This window comes from Carya illinoinensis, chromosome 1 (genome assembly GCF_018687715.1).
Source record: "Carya illinoinensis cultivar Pawnee chromosome 1, C.illinoinensisPawnee_v1, whole genome shotgun sequence".
Classification (NCBI taxonomy): Eukaryota; Viridiplantae; Streptophyta; class Magnoliopsida; order Fagales; family Juglandaceae; genus Carya; species Carya illinoinensis.
The window spans coordinates 27,597,204-27,619,804 of NC_056752.1; the positions used below are offsets into that span (position 1 = coordinate 27,597,204).

At 37.4% G+C, this 22,601-nt stretch overlaps 1 protein-coding gene across 1 annotated transcript; it reads right to left on the minus strand.

Annotated features, from left to right (window-relative positions):
* Positions 1-113: 113 nt before the first annotated feature.
* On the minus strand, positions 114-19,513 carry LOC122314457 (2-isopropylmalate synthase 1, chloroplastic-like). The gene is made up of 12 exons (XM_043130076.1): positions 18,694-19,513; positions 17,843-18,056; positions 17,681-17,761; positions 10,667-10,759; positions 10,471-10,557; positions 5,747-5,847; positions 5,264-5,297; positions 5,097-5,171; positions 1,438-1,521; positions 1,207-1,341; positions 693-838; positions 114-577 (listed from the first exon to the last, which is right to left on the minus strand). The coding sequence occupies exons 1-12, from the start codon at positions 19,416-19,418 to the stop codon at positions 445-447; spliced, it is 1,908 nt and encodes a 635-aa protein (XP_042986010.1). The 5' UTR covers positions 19,419-19,513; the 3' UTR covers positions 114-444.
* Positions 19,514-22,601: the final 3,088 nt, after the last annotated feature.

Here is a 22,601-nt window from a genome sequence, read left to right on the forward strand (position 1 = left end):
TTTTATCATTTGCTATCAATTTTACTTTTTATATTTTTGCAACTGGGCACACGTGCATTGCACGTTGCCCCTTACTAGTGTGTGTGTGTGTACACATTCACACACAATCATCATCATATCAATCCAGATACAGCAATATCAAATTTCTTGCAACGTCAGTAACCAAAAAAAGAAGATATCTGCGTATAATATACATCAGATTTCATCCCCATCAACATAAAAGAAGAAAACACTATAATCTTAAACCAAACCCTTTTTTATGAATTCAACCAAAAAATTGCAGATACCACAAATTACAAATTTAAGAAGGAAAATCCAGCAACCAAATAAAATACCAAAAATTCTTTGCACCACGGTACGAACATCGAGAATCACACTGATTAATGATCCTAACCGGTTTTGTGTAGGTATCACATGCAAAATGTGGTGAATTTGCACAGCTCCTCAAGAAGAGATGGCCGTTCTCTCTGCTGCAGTGTTAACACGGGACTTCTCCTTGAAACCTAACATCTTATTTAACGCACCAACATAGGCCTTGACACTAGAAACAACAATATCCATTCCTGCGCCAATCCCACTGGCACCAAAAAGAAAACCCATTTAAGTGCTATGACTCTGGAGTTTGAAGGCCTATCTGCCAAAATAAGGCAAAAAAAGAGGGGAGGGAACAAATCATTGTTTACATGCCATACCTAAATGTCCGATGAACTGCTTCTCCAGTATGGGCATGAGTGGTTGTGCGACTGTTATCCCCACGAATTAGAACACGGGTGGTAGCTATTGCATCAATTCCTTCTGTGACTGCAGTCATAGAGTACTCAAGAAGGGTTACGGGCTCCTGCATAAAAATGTAAAGAAGAGCCTTAATCGATCATGACAAGTTGTTCTACAAGAAACTCAGCTACAATATCATCACAATTGAAATTACTTCCAAATCACAATAAACTCAAATCTAAACTGTACCCCAGAAACGCTCTCATAAAAGAAGATTTTTCAAGGTTTTGTGACTTAAATCTAAACTGTATCATACATTACATGTTCTTCAGGATCATCTTTGGATTTTCTTAATTAATAACCCTAATGCTTTCCAACGCCATACCAAAGGCAAAGGCAAATATGAGTGTTTTCTGAGAATGCTAGGATAACTTTCAAGGTTAAAAAAAAGCTCTAGCAAAATACAAAAACTTCTTAACATTGGTCCTAAACCTTCACGATAAGATCAACAGCTTTGTAAGCTGAATCTACTGGCCCTGTTCCAACTGAGCAAGCAACATGCTCTCTTCCATTAGCATCAATAAGTTTAACAGTTGCCGTAGAAAGACCAAGAGTCCCACAAGTAACCTGTGTATTAGGTTCAAGTGAATCAGAGAAAATGCCATTGAAGTCTAGCCAAATTGGACAATACATTCGACATTCAAAAGAAAATTATAAATTTACCTGCAGATCTTGAAGTTTCCAAACAAGTTCTGGCTGAAAAACTTCATCAGAAACCAATGCTCTCAAATCAGCATCAGTAACTCTCTGGAATATTGGTAAATAATATATAAGAGTGCAGATCTCTACATAAGAAACAGATAAGGCCACAAGCGCATGGCAGGTATACAATTTTACAGATAATCCCCCCCCCCCCCCCCGGCGGCCCGTGGCGGGGGCATGGTAACATGTGTAAACAGGCATACACCAAGAACTACTCAAATAAAATATCAACAGCCAACTATCCGAATGCTTGCCAATTTTTTCCATCCATAAAGATACATAAGGACATGGTAACCATTAAATACCATAACCACACCGAGGGACATTCAAGATCCTAAACATAATCCACAAGAAGTTAAACAAGGATCATGCTTCGGGTCCAAAGAAATAAACAAATGTGATCTGATTCCCATAATATTGTACGAGGTCCACTTGGTATCTAGTGTCATCCAAATTTACTTTTAAGGAATCTTTGGGGAATGAGAAGAGATGAGAAATCTATGAATAGTAGTGTAGTGGTTTGAGAATTAGTAGTGAAATAGTTTGAGTTAAGGTGTTTTATTGGGTTTTGGAAAATGAGAGGAAAAAAAAAAGTTGAATAAAAATATTATAAAGTGAAAATATTGTTAGAATATAATTTTTAATATTATTTTTGTTTTGGAATTTGAAAAGGTTGTATTGGTTTTTATGTTTTGTTTGAAGGTTTGGGAAAGTTGTAATGATTAGGTAATGTTTAGATGAAAAAGTTTAATATTTGAAATTGAAAATTGTTTGTTTTGAGTGATGTTTTGGATAAAAATTATGAGAAATTTTGAGATAAGATGAGATTGTTTGTTTTCCCAAGCAAGCCCTAAGCCATGTCTTAGATCCTTTCACTTCAGTATGCTGCTGGTTTTGCTATGGTTGCAAGACTTCTAAAATATCTGGCATAACATAGAGCCTTGTAAAAGCATAGAAAAAAGGGTAGTTTATGCAGACATTGTGATACCCCCATATGATAAAAGGATAAGGTATGTGGTGTATGGGATCCCACATTGCTTGGGAAGGAGAAGTTTTTGCTCTTTATAATGTTCTAATGAGGTTCCAATTGTATCACTGACTAGTCCTTTTAAAGTTTAGGCTATGTGGTTTGGGCCTTCCAATAGGGTGTTACAAATGGTATCAAAGCCTATCCCAAACAGAAATGTAGGAATTGAGCTGTGCCACCTACTGTAGCTAGGCCAAACGAGGACGTCGGAATTTAAGGAGGGGAGATTGCGATATCTCATATGATAAGAGGATAAGGGTTTATTGGATCTCACATTACTTGGGAAGGATAAGTTCTTACTCTTTATAAAGTTCAATGGGGTTCCAATTGTATCATTGCTAGTTCTTTTGAAGTATAGGTCATATGGTTTGGGCCTTCCATTAGGGCATCACAAACATGGACCATACTACTGATTATAGGTCTTCTCTTTATGGTTTCATGCTAAGTTATCTATTTGGCTTTTACCGCATTGTCCTTTGTCATTACATATGATGTCGCACTTGACACCTAGTGCAAATAGAAGCATAGACGAGTCTAATCCATCAGGGTACAATCTTGTAGACAAAGAGAGGGTTTGGGATAACTTGTAGACTCAAACATCTTGGGATTGATTCTATACTGGAACCCCTTGGATTACTTGGTAAACGGTTCTAGCGGGTGGGGCTGCCCATCTTTTCAGGATGGCCTAAGCTTAATGCAACCACCAAAAGCTGTAAAATAGTTGCTGTCCAAAATTTTAAAAAACATAATACAATTCGGCAACTTTTTCACCTAGAACATCAAGAAGATATCAGAACCTACTTCATCCAAAAATCCTTGTAATCCTTTCCAACCTCATTGAACTTTAAATTACGGGATACTCGGCCTCAACAACTGACAATGAGTTGACTGTTCAGTAAAATCACAATATTAATGAGACATTCAATGATCTAACTTTCAGCACAAATAACTATTACAGGATTGTATCATTGTGCAAGGAAACCCAAAATACACCTTTTCCCCTGTTAGGCTTCAATAATGACACAATAAACCCATTGAAAGTTCCATACAATTCCCATAATAGAGTGGATGAAACTGCACAGTGTGGTGCTAAACTCTTTATCAGTTCCTATAATTTCTAGAACTGACTCGAACGTGCTCCTAAATCTCGGACTAACAAACTCTTAGAGAGAGAAACTCTCCCTTCTCTCTAGAAAGCAAAACAGAAAACAGTCCCAGTGGCTCCACCCTCCCTCCCTCCCTCTTTAATTTCATGTTTGTTTCCCCCTTTTCCAGTCGTAGTTTTTAGTTTGTTTGTTTTGGTCCTTGTAAATAAGCCATCGGTGTTTGTGGTTATGGTGGCTTAAAGGGTGACAGGGTTTTGCTCTCTAGCTACGGCGCCGTCTCAAGGCAAGGAAACATCTGGAGCAAAAAAGCAAACGCCTCCCGAGTGCAACCCAGAGGCACATGGCGGAGGAGATGAGAACAGAGGCATGGTGGTTCTCGCCGAGAATGGTGATTCTGGGCAGGGGCAAGAGGCTTGTCACTCTGTTTAGATGGCGCAAGGCTGACAGCGATGGAGCAGTGAGGAGATGTGGACTAAGGCAAGGCAAGGCGAGGCCACAGCAGGGCTGCTCGTCGGTGGGAGGTGTGCTGCTCTGTTTTGAGCAAGAACAGAGCCTGGAGTTCCACGTTGTGGTACGAGCAATGGGTTTTTGGGTCACGGCGGAATGGTTGTTGTCCTTCCTTCTCATTGATTGTGGCAATCTGGGTTGCCGTGCATCAACCTGTGCTTCATGGTGCTTCCGTGCCTCGTGGTGGAGTGGTCAGCACAGCATATTGATCAAGTGCTGCACAGCAATAGAATAGAAAGAAGAAAGGGGGGCGGTGTGATGTTTAGAGATGAAACCCTAGGCTAGGCCACGTGTTCCTTCAGTCCATGTGTCCCTTTTATTTGTAGTAATTTTATTGTGCTCTTTTAGTTTTAATGTTTTAATGTTTAATGCTGTAATGTTGTTTTAGGTAAAATAAGTAGAAATAGGCTATTGGACTTTGGTCCATAGCAAGCTTGTCCCTCTCCTCTCTCCTCCTTCGGAGGAGGGTTTTCCCCCCCTTTCCTTCTTTGGAGGAGGAGGTTTTTCTTCCGCTCCTTTGGAGGGTGGGATTTTGGATGTATTTCTCTCAGACAAGTCGAGATGGACACCTCTGTTGTTTATAGAGGCTCGCATCTCAGAAATTCTTGTCATCAAAGAGTTTATTTGAAGTTTCAAACAATGTCCGCCACAAAGAAATTTGTGTGCGGGAAGCCCCAAAAAGATGAGTAGTTTGGCTTGTAATCAGAGTTTTCTCCCTGTATTTATCATTCAAGGCTGTGACTTCCGTTATGAATGAATTGAAGTCTATTTCTCAAAAAAAAAAAAAAAATAGAACTAACTCTAAAATTCAAATTCTTTTTGGTTATTTTAGTAGGAGAAATTTTTTTTTTTTTTTTTTTGGTAAGTTATTTTAGTAGGAGAAATTATTAAAGGAAATGCATAGAAGTCAAAGCTCAACACACTCAATATTTTATAGAATCATTAAAACAATAAAAAGTTTATCACTTGCTCCTACTCACCTTTTTCTGATCAGCTACTGCTTTGAAGCGCCAAAATATACCCTCAAGTTGCTCATTGTCAAGCTCATAACCAAGCTAAAACAATAGGATAAACCAAGTGGTAAAACTTACTAACAGAGAGAAGGTGATTTAATAAACCAAGCACAATGGGGCAAGCAGCAGAGTACCTCTTCAAGTCGCTTTTTCAAAGCATGGCGTCCACTGTAACAGTGACAGACGGTGAAGGGAAAAAAAATGAAGAGTTCCATATCATATGAGAAGACAAATTTCACATTGAAAACAGCTCTAATAGATATACCCCATGAACATAGCTATACCAACCAAAATGAAAAAAGAATGTAAGCAGAATAATACCATGAACTGATTTCAAATAAATGGTTGGCACTTAGGGATCATTATATTTGTAATTTAGACAGGGTAAATCAAATAGTCCAAAAGCAGAACAGCATTCAGACACATTTGCCTGCTCGATGAAAAGCTAATTTATGCTTTCATTAAATTTTAGAGAAACTTCATTCAGTCTTGGGATGATTATGAAAATTCATGGCATGACAATCTTCACTTTTTTAAGGGGAAACTAAAGAAGTTGAACGCAATGAACTACTACAGCCAGCAAGAATAGAAGCTTTGCACAGTGAAATGCATCCTACCTAAGTTTTCCAAGGACAATTCCAGCTTCATTGGATCGTTCGAAGCCAATATCTTCAGGAGCTATTATCTCGTATGTGCCTTTGTGTTTAAGCATTCCATCCTACAAAATAAAAGGCTTTGTCACGGCAATGCAGACATTGTAGGACAATATTCTGTTAATAGATGAAACATTGTTTTGGCGTTTAAAAGAAATCCAGATTGAGAGGAAAACATATTTCTAAAAAGTTTTTCTTTCCAAACAAAGCCTAAACCTATGTCTTCCTCCTCAAACTGAAGTATATATGTCATGCCCAAATTGTTACATAAAATGTAATCGGTAATCCAACTCTCAAAGTTTTCAATTTAAAAATATCCAAACTGCTTCAAAAACTACGAATATGGATTATGGAGTGCCAATTTCGAAGCTCAGAGCAATGAAGCTAATAGTTCAACATGCTAAAATTGTTGTTATAATCAAATCAGTAATCAAAGGCAAAAGGCATCCTTGGGGAACTAACCACCATATTGCCTGAGACAGGAGTTGCTAAGAAGGCACTCGGCTGAGAGAAGTAACATAGTGACTTCTAATAGCAACTGATTATATGATTTTTTTACAAGTACAAAATCTTTATTAATAAGCATAAAATACAAAACCCAAATATACAGGTACTATGCAAGAGAGACATCTATCCAAAAGACCAAAAAAAGATACTATGGTAAGCATGGTAGAACCAGTCCATAGAAGAACACTGATAAAAAGACTCTTAGGGCAGGTTTGGATGGTGAGATGAGAATTTTTTGTTTTAGATGAAAGTTGAAAGTTGAATAAAATATTATTTTTTAATATTATTATTGTTTTGGGATTTGAAAAAGTTGAATTGAGATTTGTGTTTCATCCTAACTGCCAAACCTACCCTTAAATTCCTCCATTGTCCATTCACAGTCTTCAAAGATTCTATCATTTCTTTTATTCCAAATACACCAAATGAGGCATATAGGGATGAATCACTTTCCACACTACTACAATTTGAGGGCAGCCACCTAGCCTTCTCAACATAGTTTCAAATTCCATTCCGTTCCGGCCATTCTGGCATAGTATCCGGTATACTAGACCACCTCGTTTCGTTTAGCTCCAAATTTCAGTCCCATTCAGTCCGTTTTGGCCATTCCTGCCAAATTTTGGGCATTCCGGGCCCTATTCCATTTCAAACTGTTTTTGTAATTTTCTTGTACTTAAATGGCATTTTTAGCAATTTTAAATCTAGATGGTATTTAATTAATTCTAGAATATAAAATATATTTATATACTTTTAATTTTTTTGTAACTTTATACATGTCCCCTCATTCTCTCTTTTTTTAAATATCATTATTTTTAATAATTTCTTTATTCTTTTATTTTTTTTCTTCGCTTTTGTATCTCAACTCAAGTTTGTAATTTTTTTCAACGTATATTCATTTTATAAATCTTTAACTCTTCCACATATATATATACACATATACATGATACACACTTACATATACATATAAATATTTATATATAATATTTAATTAATTCCAAAACGGTATACAAAATGTACCGATACCAAAATATTTCGTTTCAATACTAAAATCAAAATGATCACCGGAATGGAATTAAAAACATTGCTTCTCAATCCATAATTCTTCAGGCATGACCCAGCCCATTCTAACCCGACTTAAGAAGTCACTCCACAATGCATTTGCAATCTCACAATGATGTAGAAAATGATCAATGGACTCCCTGCTCCTCTAGTACATCAACTCCAATCTATTATGACTATATATATCTTCCTTAAATTATCCATTCTGAGAAGTTTCCCAAATGATGCTGTCCAACAAAAAAATGCTACTCACTAAGGTACCTTACTCCACCAAATGCTTTTTTCCATGGGAAGAGTTGTTAACATGAAGACAGAGAATGTTATATAAAGAATGAACTTTTCCAACCCTCTCTCTGAGGGGCCCCAACAAACTTAACAAATCTTCTCTTCAATTCCTCTTCTCATTTAGTAGAATATTTTTGTTTCTGATCGAGAAACAAAAATTTTATTGATCATGAAAACATTTAGTGGAATATAACAGAGTAAAGAACTCGCTAAAAGCATCCTTCTCCCAATCTTGCGCTGTTCTAATGAAGTTGACATCCCATTGAGTAGTATTACCCGAAATCTCCAAATTGTCCACCATAGAAGAATTCCTTAGCACAAGCAACACAATATCATGCTAGAGTCTGATTTTAATCCACCTCCCTCAAATCTCTATGAGCAGAAAAATTTCCACAACGTTTCCTTATGGTCTACCATCAACCTACCTCATACAGCCCTTGTACCTCATTCATACCATCCTCCCCACAAGCATCCATATTGGGAGTTCACTATCTCCGCACCATGGAGCATGGTTGAATAGAAGCAGACTATGAACCCCCATCCCACCTTCCAAAATTGGAGAAAAGATCCTGGCCCAAGTTACCAAATGGTATTTTTCTCCTGCCCCTAATCAACCCCATTGGGAATCTAATTGTATCTTCTCAATGAGCATAGCTAAACTAGTAGAAAGTGGAAAAGAAAACATGAAATATGTGGGCAAGTTAGAAAGGCTGCTTTCGACCAAAGTGAACCACCTTTGGACAAATACATCAACTTCTAACCGGCCAATCAAAGCTCTATCTCTAAATAATCGCAACCCAAATTGCCCTTGCCTTAAAAGTGGCCGCCAATGGAAGACCCATATACTTATTGGTGAGGAAGACACCTTCCAATTCAGAATACCCACCAAAGCTGCACGCATTGGCCACCTGACCCACTGGAACCTGAGTTAATCCAGTGATGTATCTTCTTTAAGATTGGGTTTCACCTACGGCTGTGGATTGGCACTGTGACTTTAAATCGCCAACCCTTGCACACAGAATGTAATCGCATGTGGTGAGGAATTGCATGTGATGTTTATGCATGATGTTAAGATTTATGCATGTTGTTTTAGAGTAAGTCTAATTTATTATAATGTGTGATATATTTGCTTGCTGAGTCGTCAAATCATGGTTTGTTTATATATATATATATATATAAATGTGTATATATATACACGTTTACTAATCAAAATATATATATATACATTATCAGTGGTTTATTATTATATTTTAAACGTCCAGGTATTGAGTTCAATGATGGGTCTGCAAAACCAAGCTCAGCTCTTTGGAAATCGAGAATTAGTTATGCTATGATTAGAGAGTTTCATTTATGTTGCATTTTCTAGTATTAAGAATTTTATGAAAACTGAGAAGCTTATGGGTTTTGCAATATCTGATAACATTAAGCTTCTTTTTTTTTTTAATCTTTTGATAGGTAAGAAAGACACTTTTATTCATCGAATGAAATAGGTGAAGCCCATGTACACAGGAAGTATACAAAAAAAAACCTAATTACATTCTAGAAGCAGAAAACGAAAACAATAGTGGAAAACCATTGAAGTAAAGAGAACACAAAATCTTCCAGATTTCCTCCACAGTATGCAACTTATTGTTAAAGTACCCCGCAGCAGCCACTTGAGGACAACTATGAAACCCATTCCAACACAAAAGTAAACCCACTACTTTCATAGGGCATTACCCAAGCCAGCCGAGCTCTACAAAAAAAACCATCCCATAAAGCCTTAGCCACCTCACAATGTAGAAGTAAATGATCCACTGATTCACCATGTTTCTTACACATGAAACACTACTCCATAACAACCAAGCCACGCTTCCTCAAATTACTAATCATCAAAATGTTCCCAAGCGATGCCGTCCAAATAAAAAAATAAGCAACTTTGGACAGCACGTGAGATCTCCAAATACACTTCCACAGAAAAGAAAAGCAATGCTGAACAGTCAACACCTTATAATATGACCGAACCGAAAACCTTTTACTTCCCATATGCTTTCATAACATTCTGTACCTCTCATTACCTCTGATACCCAGAGAATACAAAAAAATGAAAAAGTCCGCAGCCTCATCAAGCTCCCAATCCTGGACAGGTCTAATAAAACAAGCATCCCACTGCAAGGCTCCATTAGAACAGATCAACAAATCTGAAACGGATGCATGCTGATTAGCTACCATTCGAAAAATAGCCGAAAACATTCTAAAAAGAGCAAGCTCACCACACCAAACATCAAACCAAAATCGAATCCTTGAACCCCCTCCAACATAATTAACATGTTGAACAAAGTCCTCCCACCCCTTTCTAATGAATCAAATTTCAAACCCGCAAACCTCCATTTACAATTTACAATAGGACAACAAACTCTATTCCAGCTCACAAGATGAAATTTCTTCTCCTCTCCCACTCCAACTCCTACAGAAATGCACGAGATAACTTCTCAACCCGGTTTGCCACTCCTACAGGCAATGGGAATTAAAGGAAGAAAATAAGTTGGAAGGTTGGAAAAGGTACTTTTGAAAAGATTTCTACCCCTTTTGACAAGTATAGCCGCTTCCATCCCGCCAATCTTTCTGTAATTAAAACCAACCTTTAAGGCCCTATTTTCAAAAGAAAGGGAGACACGAGAGGCCTCAAATTTTATTTCAGCTCAAATCGACAAAAAAAACTCAGAACTTCAGATGTTATTGCAGAAAAGACCCTTTCTTGAGCAAGCCTTTACAGATTGCTTGCTAGAACTTCCTACTAACTTTCAAGAAAATGTACAACAGAGAAGGTACATTCATAGAGATAATAGGTTGATATGTACCTGGTGGATACCACTTTCATGAGCAAATGCATTGGCACCAACAATAGCTTTGTGTGGCTGCACATGCATCCCGGTGTATTCTTCTACCTAAACAATTATGCTATGAAGTATCATAAGGGAATTACTTATCAAAAAGAACTATCATAAGGGAATAAAATCAACCAGAAAAATAGGTGTAATGTGTTTGAGACATTACCATCTTGCTTGTTATATAGATATGTCGGGGATTAATCCCAGTATAGAGACCTCCAAACAGAACCTCCCCATGGCATTTTAAGGTCATCACAACCTAAATGGTTGTAAAGCATGTTAAAGCAACTTAAACAACGAAAGTGTAGCAAATGCAGAAGAAAAAGTGGTTAAAACAATGTGAAAGGATATAAGGATACATAACCAATGCAATTTACAAATGCATTCAGAGGATCTTAAACCCACAACCATGCCCACCACGCAAATCTTAAGGGGAACAAAGTGCCATTTGCATTAGAGCCCATAGGCTGGTATTGCACTTCAAAAGGATGTATGAGGCGACGAAAACATTGTAAAAAATTTATCTCACTCTGCACAGTTTTATATGACTCAGTTCAATTTGCTAATAAAGAATGCAAGAATGTATAAAAGGATACACGATACAGATCAAATTCCATTCAATGATAAGATCTGAGAATTGAGTGCTAAAAGTTTGAAAGGTTTCCAAAATTTAGACTCTACCATGGGCCCAGAAGAAATTCTCAGTTTCAGATGGAAGGTCCTTCAAAATGAAGAGAAGAAACATAAAAAATATATATATATACAAAAAAGATCAAATTCCATTTACCACTAAGATCTGAGAAGTGAGTGCTAAAACTGGAAAGGTATCCAAAATCAAGACTACCATGGGCCAATGGGGAGTTTTCAGTATCAAATGGCAGATCCCTCACAATGAATAATTTGCAGACTTTACAAGCCTGCAAGGGCAATTTAAGAGCTTGAGTACTTATTAATGTAATTGTTGGTCCTATCATCCTTCCACACAGGAATATTCTGCAGACCAAAACGATTACCATTGGTCTCAATATGCCATACGAGAAAAGAAAAAATATGTCAGAGGAGAGCCGGTTTCATAGGGACTCCCCAAGGCTATCTCCTAAGAAAGCCTAACACCCCCTCAAGTTGGAGCATATTAACCAAACTTGGAAAAGATTGGCTCCAACCAACAACACTTTTTTTTTTTTTTAATTATTGGTAAACAAAATTTTATTGATCACAAGAATAGGGCAAAAGCCCAGGTATATGGAACATATACAAGAGTGTCACTTAGCATGCTAGTTCAGTGATACAAGAAATTCATGGAAACTCATTCCATTGAACTCAATTACAACCGCCAACTCTATAATGACTTTGCAAAGATATCAGCAAGTTGGTCTCCATACTTTACAGTAGATATGTTTCCATTTACCATCTCGTCTCGTACCAAATGTCAGTCTACTTCAACATGCTTGGTCCTCTCATAGAACACATGATTGAAGGAAATGCGTATAGCAGCTTGGTTAACACAAGCTAGCAGAATGTTAGTAGTTGCTAGTAAGCCAACTTTAAGGAAGTATTTTAACATAGTCAGCACACTAGCAATATAAGCCCTTGATCTGCACTCTACTTCTGCACTCAACTAGCAACTACACTTAGTTTCTTGCTTTCCCATGTTGTGAGGTTTCCTCCTAAAAAGGTGACCCTGCCACCCTTCCCAGTCCACATCATTGAAGCCTTCTACCCTAAGATGTAGTGGCCCAATGAAAGGCCCAAACCACATGGTCTATACTCCAAAATGACTAATCAATGATACAATTGGAGCCCCATTAGAACATTATAAAAAACAAGAAATTCTCATTCTCAAGCAACGTGGGATCTCAGACACCATCTACTCTTATCCTTCTCATATGGGGTATCACAATCTTCCCCCCTTAAATTCTCGACATCCTCATCAGGCCCGTCCTTCATAGGTGGCACGGCTCAAATCCCACATTTCTGGTTGAGATAGGCTCTGGTACCATTTGTAACACCCTAATAGAAAACCCAAACCATATAGCCTATACTCCAAAAGGACTAGTCAATGATACAATAGGAGCCCCATTGGAACCTTAAAAAGAACAAAAACTTCTCCTTCCCAACCAATGTAGGATCTCATACACCACCTACCCTTATCCTCTCGTCATATGACTCCCAGCCAACTTGAAGTTCAAGAGAAGTTATTTACTTTTATGTTTGATGCTTATTGCCATGTTCTTGACTAACTGTATGATTGATGAAGTATTTGTGTTATTATTTGCACAAACCATATTATGTGATGTTAGTTTAGAATGGCACCGACTACTAGAAGCAATGCGCACCCTAAGGATCCGCCGAAACACAACCAAGTGAGCCTGAGATCTTTGTTGCTGCTGCTACCAAACTTCTCCAGCATTTTGCCGACGGTCAAAGCATAGGAGCCAGGCCTCCCAAGGTCTGTTGCACTCTAAATTAAGTTACACAGCAACATCCTCCAACCTTTGTTGGCAAGTTGGAAGCACTCAATGCTGAAAGATGGATTAAAAGGATGAAGAAGATCTCCAGGGCTCTCTTCTGTACTAGCGAGCAAAAAGTGAAGTATGCTACCTATGTACTAGTAGATGAAGCAGATTAGTGGTGATCTTCTACACAGGAATTACTACAGCTCGAACTCGACAAAGGAGTACCTATCACATGGGATCGCTTCAAGCTAACATTTTTAGACCGATCATTTCTCCAGCACTTCGGGAAGCAAAAGCTAGACAGTTTCTTGATCTAGTACGAGAAACTATGATTGTAGAGTGCTATGCTGCAACATTTGTAGCACTGTCACATTTCGCAAATTACCTAATTCCGGATGAAACAAGGAAAGCAAGGAATTTTGAGCAGGGACTACATCTGAGGATTCGAAATCGTCATATACCACTCAAGATCCGTAATTTCACTGACTTGGTTAGTCGAGCCACTCTGGTGGAAGAAGACATGAGGATGAACACGGAGCTATTCAATCAAAAGAAACGCCAACAAACACTGCAAGAGCCTAACTGCAACAAAAAGCCTACTCCGAACGATCGTCCAAGGCCATCTTACAATAGTCAATACTACGTAGTTTGCAAGACATACGGAAGGATGCATCCGAGAAACTATTTGCGGGGCAGAATGCTTGCTTCAAATGTGGGGGAGCCCAACCATATGGCTCAAGATTGCCTGAAAAAGAATGCATTAGTTTTGGCGGAAGAAAGTGGCCAAAGGGCTATAGCACCAGCTAGAGTGTTTGCTCATCCTACTGATGATGTGGTAGCAAGTGATAATCTTTGTGAGGATGGAGCTGCAGGACAGGATTTGAACCAGAGAGAATAGGCAGAGGCCTAGGTTGTTTTTGACATGCTTGTTTTATGACTTATTTTATTTTTATAAGCCATTTATTAAACATGTGAGACTTGGTTGATTTTAATAAGTGCTTTCATAGGCTCTCGTTTGGATTTTCTTAGTAGTTTTAATAAAGATTGGTTTTAATTATGGAATCTTTTGTATCTAGTGTTTCCTTTGAGAAGAAATTTTGTTAAGGTTAGTAGCACATCAGTTTCCCTAGAATTGCTAAAGTATTCATGAAGGTGGCATCGATGAAGAGAATCAGGAAGTTGGAAAGAAAGGCGGGTAGAGTCTGAGATATTTAGGACCTTCAAACAAAGGAATTTGAGTACACATTACATCTTGAGGACGAAATTTCTTTTAAGGGGGAAGATTGTGATACCCCATATGATAAGGATAAGAGTAAGTGATGTATGGGATCCCCCACAGATCCCATACATCACTTGGGAATGAGAAGTTATTGCTCTTTATAAAATTCCAATAGGGCTCCAATTGTATCATTGACTGGTCCTTTTGGAGTATAAGCTATGTGATTTGGGACTTCCATTGGGGCGTTACAAATGGTATCAAAGCCTATCCCAACCAGAAATGCAGGACTTGAGCCATGCCACCTACAAAGAACAGACCAAACGAGGACATTGGAAATTTAAAAAGATGAGATTGTGATACCCCCATATGATAAGAGGATAAGAGTAGGTGGTGTGTGAGAGATCCCACATTGCTTGGGAATGAAAAGTCTTGGTCTTTAGACGGTTCCAATAAGGCTCCAATTGTATCATTGCTAGTCCTTTTGGAATATAAGTCATGTGATTTAGGCCTTCCATTAGGACATTACATGAGATGACCCTTCTTTTTTTTTTTATTGGCACCACGTATCTAAGAACAAGATCCTAACTAGTTTCGGGGATGCATACGCCATCGGCAAAGAGTTTCCCGCAAGTGCACCTTGAATAATTTAGGGGTAAATTCCCCCAGTCTCATGGCCTAATTGTTTGCACCCAAGAGGATTCAAACCTTAGACTAAGAGGGAGAGCATACTACCAAGACCAAGGCCCTTAACACTTGAGTCAACCCTTTGGGATTAGATGGACATTCTTTCTAAATAGTATGCCTCAGTTTGAGCTCTAGTCAGGTCTCAAATGTTATGATTAAAAGTGTTCCAATGTGTACGGAGATGTCTGGACAGTGGTAGTTTTCGTAAATAGCATACAAATGTCTATGAATTGTAGTGAAACTTTTGATAAGGCATTTTAATAGAGTTTTATAAAAGTGGTGAGACCATTGCGAATATGTCAAATGTTAAAATAGATCTTTATATGAACGGTACAAGAAGTAATTTTAAAAAATATTTTTTTGCCAAAAACAAAGTCACCTCATGATGGCTGCCAGCCAAATGATGGAAAACAAGAAATGTGTTAAAGAAAAGCTGGTTTCATATGCCCAGCCCCTACTCCATTCATTTCAATATATAGAAGGAGAATTTAAAATGTGGCAGAATATTATAGAAAGAGAGCTGGTGGAAACGGCAGTGGGGACACCTAACTAGAGACACCTCATCAAGGACATCTTATAAGAGTAAATATAGTATAGCATTCTCTATCACCCACTGTAAAAACCCAGGGAAAGCGCTAAAAAGAAGAATCAGTCTGAAGCTTCCCAAGAATCGTTTATAAAGCTTATCAATCTGAAGCTTCCCGAGAATCGTTTATAAAGCTTAGTTTCACCTAATAAGTAGCCAATGTGGGACTTAGCACCCAACTAAACTAGTGTCCTTTTTTTCTTTGTTCTCTTTATTAATATGTTATAGATAGAACCAATTAACTTCATTAATTCGTGGGATACTCTTTTATGTATAATTAATTTTAAAAATTCTCACTCACACTATGCCAGTTATCTTGTGTATTATTTAGTGAGATTCCATTCACTTAAGAGAAATGTTTGGTTCACAAAGATAAATCACAAAAGTATAGCTCACAAACTGATGTGATTTGCAGTACATCACATTTAGCCACATCAATTTGTGAACTATACTTATATCAAAACTCCTTGTGAACCTAACACTTCTCTTAACTAAAATTTCTGCTTTGAAGAATTTGAAAATATGAAACGGTTCTTTAAAATGGACTTCTGGTTTTCAATGGCATTGAAAATGTAGCATTAAAAAATAATCCTGCCTTGGACAACATGAGAAAGCAGGCCATTGTAATGATTACATTGATATTGCATGCTAAAAAAGAGTGGGGAATTGGTGGGTAATCTTCATTTACATTGTGAGGTTATTAGAATTCTACGAATATGATTTGTGGCCTCTTTGGGATAGATTGAGATGTGGACCTCCTAACATATTAGAAAGGATAGTTTGGTAACCATCAATGCACACCTTCCAGAGGATGAGCCCATCATGCTTATTAAGGCACCTTTGTAAGGAGAAATTAGCATAGCTTCAATGATTGCAAAAAGCCGGTGACATATCTATCTCAAGTCTTTTTTTCTTAATACCTTGAATCGTTGGAATATATCCCAATATGGTGTTGCTCATTCTTTTTACTATTTGCAAGAACTTCTACCATCGTTTCCTTTTGCTAGTTATGTAAATCACTTGTGTACTTCCTAACCCCCTTTTTCGTCTTCAACAAAATACTTATTTTGCATTATTTATAAAGACTTCTTATTTATCAGAAAATTCAATTATCTTGCTTATCAATACAATAAGTACATATATGGGTGAATGTCAAACCATTTTACAGACTCTGAAAATACTCATGACAATCAAAAATATTTTTTTGAAACAGATATATGACTGGGCTCTTGCCTTACAACTTGACTGCCCAATCATCTTGTGCACTACGTGTGATCTCATACCATACTACCTGGTTAAAAGCTAAATAGCCATGCCCTTAAGCTTGAGGAATATCACTGCACAAGTTATCACTTCATGCTCCCCAAGTTTCTAGGATTTCTCACTTTTTTTGTAGAATTTCTAGACCAAAATAGTCTTGCAAGTTTTGAGACTAACAAAATAAATTGCAAGGAAGTATATAAGAATTAAGTCAAAGGGATAGAGGGTAGATTTATAACGTTTAGGGCATATAAGGTCAAACAAAAAGAATCCAATTTTGTTAGGAATCAATTAAAGAATCAAAAGTAAAAGAAATCCCAACAATTACTGAATAAAGAGAAAGAGAAAAGCTATTTTTTTTTGGGGGGGGGGAGAGAGAGAGAGAGAGAGAGAGAGAGCCGGAGAAGCTTGTAAACAAGGATATATGGAAATTGGGATTGGAAAATGATTTCATTGAAAACCGCAAGGGGTTGGCCTAAATGGTGAAGGCCTTGGTCTTGGGGTATTACTCCCCTCAAAGTCCAAGATTCAACACCTCATGGGTGCAAACAATCCTTTGGGGCCACACCCCCTGGTGAAAAGCCCGCGATTTAACCAGTTCTATGTAGGAAAACTTTCGAGGGTGCGGTGCATGGAACCGGGGTCTACTCTGCATGGGACCAGGGTTTACTCCACAGGGGTGGGTCCAAAGGGCCCTACCTTGAAGAGGTTCCCCGACATAAAATAAATAAATAAATAAATAAAATGATGTCATTGAATTTTAATTTTATTTTAAGACAATGATTCACTATAAGCAATGTGTCTCTTAAACAATTACCGTGTTTTCACTTGATACATTATAATCCATATTCAAATATGTCATAATTTCAATCCATGCATGCCAAGTAGTATCAAATAAGTTGATATGGCTCCCTATTAGACGTATCATTCACATGATTACACAGGCCTATATCATTACACAAAGTAGGCACTAACCTCCTCAAGTGAAGCATTCCCTGCCCTTTCACCAATGCCATTTATTGTTACTTCCAGCTGCCTTGCACCCGCACATGCCCCCTAAACAAAGATGAAATGAGGTCTTAGTACAATCGGATCATCTTGCCGGGTCAATCGAGTAAAAGAAACCGATTGACTTACCGCTACAGTGTTAGCAGTAGAAAGTCCAAGATCATTTTGGCAGTGAGTTGATATGATAACATTTTCTATTCCAGGGGTATTGGATTTTATATCAGCAATCAGTTTTCCAAATTCGCTTGGTACAGTAATACCCACAGTATCAGGTATGTTTAGAGTTGTGGCTCCAGCCCTGATAACTTCACCCAATATTTCATACAGAAACTCCCTGTCCGATCTGATAGATTGAAAGAAACAGAAGATTTTTATATTTTCTTTTAAGAAGATGAAATGGCAAATGGCCAACAATAGAGACACATCATCACCCATAATAGGGTTTTTTCCTCTCTCCTGGTAGGCCATTTTTGGCAAGAAAGTAAAGACTTGTCATTCCTCTCTATGCAACTTTAAATAGTTGAACCAGCACCACATTAGCAACATCACAATAACCGTAAACTCCTACCCATGAATGAAAACCGTGCACAATAAACTTACAGGAGGAGAAAATGTGGAAAAAAATCAAGTTAAGCTTTTTCAAAATGAGTTGAGTTAAAACCGCAAGCATTGTTTCGAGCAAGTTATAAGTTCTTCGGCAGAATGGCTTTTTTAATTTCTGCCCCGCTTCCGAAATAAAAAAGAAGCGAGTTCTTGACGGAAAATTTCAAACGCACTATTTTCATTCCACAATCCGATTTTGAAACTACCTCCGGACTTGGATTGCATCTCAGCAAGTACGGAGTATACCAAGGATTACTCAAAAGAGCGATTAGTGATAATTTTACAACTCCAATAAAGACCATAGCCTATGGCACAAAATGTCTTCACAGAATTTAGTCACAGACACTAGAAGTGGGCAAGAACCAAAGCATGCAAACCTCCCAGCATCTTCAGGACTAAACTCGACATCCTCGCAGCCCAAACTCCGGGCAAACTTCACCATACTCCTGGCAATCTCAACAACCTCCGCTTTCGTCTTCCTCAATTTGTATTCCATGTGAATAGCACTCGTTGCTATAAAGGTATGAATCCTTGGCCGCTTCGCGTACTTCACCGCCTCCCACGCTGTCCGTATATCCTTCTCATTGCAACGGGAGAGACCGCAGATGACCGGAACGTAGCCGTCCTTATCGACTGCATTACCGACTTCCTTGGCAATGGCCTTGACAGCCTCGAAGTCGTCCTTGGAAGAGGCAGGGAAGCCGGCCTCGATGATGTCAACCCCGAGTTTGGAGAGCTGACGGGCGATGTCTAGTTTCTCCTTGGAGGTGAGGGAGGCACCGGGAGACTGCTCGCCATCGCGGAGGGTGGTGTCGAAGATGCGGACATAGGAGGGGTCGGAGATGTTGTTAGGGATGTATTCGGGGCGTCGCTTTGGCGTGGGGTATGTAGCCGTTATCGGCGGGGTTTGGGGTTGCTGGGAACAGGAGAGGGTGGCTTTTCTAGTGGAGGCATAGGGGAAAGGAGGAGGGTGTGAGGAGAGTTTGGGGGAGAAATGAAGCAGAGAGCGGTGTGGGATGGTTGGGTTGGAGGGACCGGAAGCGGAAATGGAGGTTGCAGGAGTTGTGGCGTAGAATTTGGGGTCTGTGCAAATGGTGGCCATGGAGACCGGAGAGGGATGCAATGGGTAACAGCCGCCGCCCTAGTTAGTAAAGATGCTTAGAATATGAATCCTCATACAAGGCAGAAAAGTCGAGATTTATGACCCTATATGCAGTCTATGTGTGCAGTTGGCACACAGAGTACAGACGCCTGACACTTTGGTACCACTTTTTTTATTTTTAACTCTCATTTTCTCTTTTTTTTTTTTTTTTTTTTTTCTCACAGATGACGTAGTTATTATTTAATTATTAAAATTTTTTATCTCGAATATAAAATTTTCATCCCATTATTATAATTTTTTTAAATTTTCATATAAAATATAATAAATAATTTAACTTTTTCTTAATTTTTTTAAATTTTAAAATAATAATAATATTAAAATATAATATTTTAACATTTAATGTTAAAATTCAAAATTCTCATATCAGAATTCTTAATAGGAAAACAGAGCCTTATTTTTTTTTTCACCCATCTCTTTATCTGTGTTATGCACTTTGTCGGTGGATCTTAATCCAAAACTTCCGCATATTTAAAAGAAGCAAAGTCACTCTCAAAAAGTTTCCTATGCTTCTCGCCAAACACCGTTTTCTCAGTAAATTTAACATACCCAAATTCTGAAACTGCTAGAGAGTTGAAGGAAATTACCTGGGATATTATGATTGAAGCAGGGAAATCAAACTTGGCAAATTATTTTCTTATGCTCAAGAAGATCAACCACAAAGGCATCAGGTAGCGTTTGACAATTCATTTAGAAAAGCTAATAGAACTCTTTGACCGCATGATCAGCCAACGATTGCAGTTGAAAAAAATGTCTTTTATTTTTATTTTTTTAAAATAAGAAAAATGCCTGTAACTATTTTAGCCTATGTTCTTCTTGGGAGAGTGAGGTGTCGGTCTTTAAACTTGATCATGGCCGACTCAAAAGATGACTTTCGACCGCATGTTCTTCTTTGGAGGCTCCCATGGCCAACTCAAACTTAAGAGAAAAAAAGCTATGTGTGTGTGTTTGAGAGAGAGAGATGAGTTAAAAAGAAAAAGAAAAAAAAATAAACGAGAAACGAGTTACACATGAAGCCAAACTTTGTTTCTCTCATACAAAGTTCATTTTTATATTTTTTTTATTCCTCTCGTACATCCGTTTACATCCCGCTTGCATATGCCGACTGCACCTAACAGTTTTGATTGCTAAGAGAGTAAAATTTTTATAAATATTTATGTATTATTTTATAAAATAATTTACAAAATAACAGTATTTTCAATCAATATTCTCAATCTAAATATTATAATATTTTCTTATAATATTTTTGTATAATATTATAATAGTGAATTTATTAAATGTTTCCAAATTTCAGTCTAGTTCAACCCATTGCACTCCCGTTTAATTCCTTGTTTTTGAAAGATTAATTGTGAAATTCTCATTATAAATACATTTTTGTTATGAAACTAAAAAGAAAATAATATTGTGAGAGAAAATCTTTAAGGCATTGTTATTCACTACAGAAGACTTGATACTCATACAATGGAACTGATGAAGTATTAGAAATGCATAATTAAGTTGTTTTAGTGAGTGATTTATTACATCAAAGAAGGGTTGAATACTTAATTATGCATCAAATTTTAATATTTAATGAAAAATTTATTGATGCTAATATTTTGCACATCAAAGTCTCATATTTGCCCTTGAAATAATTAAATTATAATATCATGTTTATATGTTGTAGGGTATTTATGGAAGGAAAGAAAGAGTGGGGCGGCAGTTTTCTATGCATATGGGACCTATGAGGAAATAGATGAATTGATTATGAGCTTGATGGAAACCAATCTAATGGGAACCAATCAGGAGATAAGAACAAAAAGGGGCAGCATGAACGTGGCCTTCAACTTTGGACCGCTGCACCAACTCATGCACAGTAGCTGGTCTCCCAAAGAGCAGAGCACATTTCAGTAGAGCAATGTGTTCGGAACCAAAACCAGCAAAGGTTGGGCAAAAAATTCACGCACGCACAGCAGATCGTGGGACCACAGCAGGTCACGCAGGAGATGGCTAGTGGAAGGCTCATGCAATACTGGGATATTTTTATTTTACTAGTTTTTAGTTTTGTTCGAACGAGCTTGAAGTCGTTTTTTTTCTTCTTCTTTATTGCGTTTTCATTTTTTCTTTCCATGTTTTGCTTAGTTTCGGTTCTTAGGGCTTTTCGGTTCCAGACCTGGGGGTCGCAGCTTGTTATTATTTTCTCTTGAGTTTACTTTTTCGTGAGAGGAGAACGAGGGAGTAGACGAAGTACTTGCTCTCTCCCTAAATTTTGACTTTTTTTCTTTTATTTTTCTACTTCTTCGTTCATAGTGGTTCCAAACCATAGGTTTCTTTGGCTGGATTTATTTTATCTTGCTTTTACGTTTCACAATTTCATTTTTCCAGTTTAGTTTCATTCAGCTTGTTTTATTTATTCTTCTATATTTATTTTCAAACAACAATTTGAAATGTTAGGATTCATCATTTTTGAGCATTTTACTAATTTAGAGATGATACGGCTAGATTTTGAGCTTGGGATTCAATGAGTAATCTATGACTGTTTTAGGGTGGATTTTCTTCAATGTTATGTGATTTCAATAATTAACTTGTTGGATGATATTTCAGTTTATATCTAGAAATGATTGAAGTTCTTCATTCTTGGTTTAGATTAGTTGTAGACATAAAAGCACAATTGATACTTGAACAAGTAACAAGACTTTGATGGCTTTCTTACACTATTTTACAATTGTTATATAATCTGTCAAGTGGTTTTATTAGGCTAAGAATTGTGGTTCATTGCTATTTTATCCGACCATGACTTCTAGGAATGGGAGCATGGTTGAGAGAAGATGAAAAGAAAAATAAATCCATCGCCAAATCAATGGGTGAAAATTGCATCCCAAATGTTTGTTTTATTGTTTCTTACAAGTTTAATTCATTTGTTACACACTTTCTCTAAGTCTCTTAGTTTTGGTAATTTTAGAATCATAGATTTACCTTTATTTTCAGTTTAATTCAAGCTTGAAATTCCAAAATAGTCACTAATCATACTCTTAATTCAGTCCACACTTCCTTAGTAAATAGTCTCCATTTCGGTTCAAGACTTTTTTCTTTTCGAAATTTCTTGTCACCATAAATGTCAATATTTTTATCTTGTGATTATAAAATGCT

Excerpts from the sequence above, each read along its gene's own strand:
- LOC122314457 (XM_043130076.1), bottom strand. The coding sequence starts at position 19,418 with ATGGCCACCATTTGCACAGACCCCAAATTCTACGCCACAACTCCTGCA. Across the intron at positions 18,057-18,693 it reads AGTCCTGAAGATGCTGGGAG|ATCGGACAGGGAGTTTCTGT; the intron begins GTTTGCATGCTT and ends TCAATCTATCAG. Across the intron at positions 10,760-17,680 it reads GGAATGCTTCACTTGAGGAG|GTTGTGATGACCTTAAAATG; the intron begins GTTAGTGCCTAC and ends ACAACCATTTAG.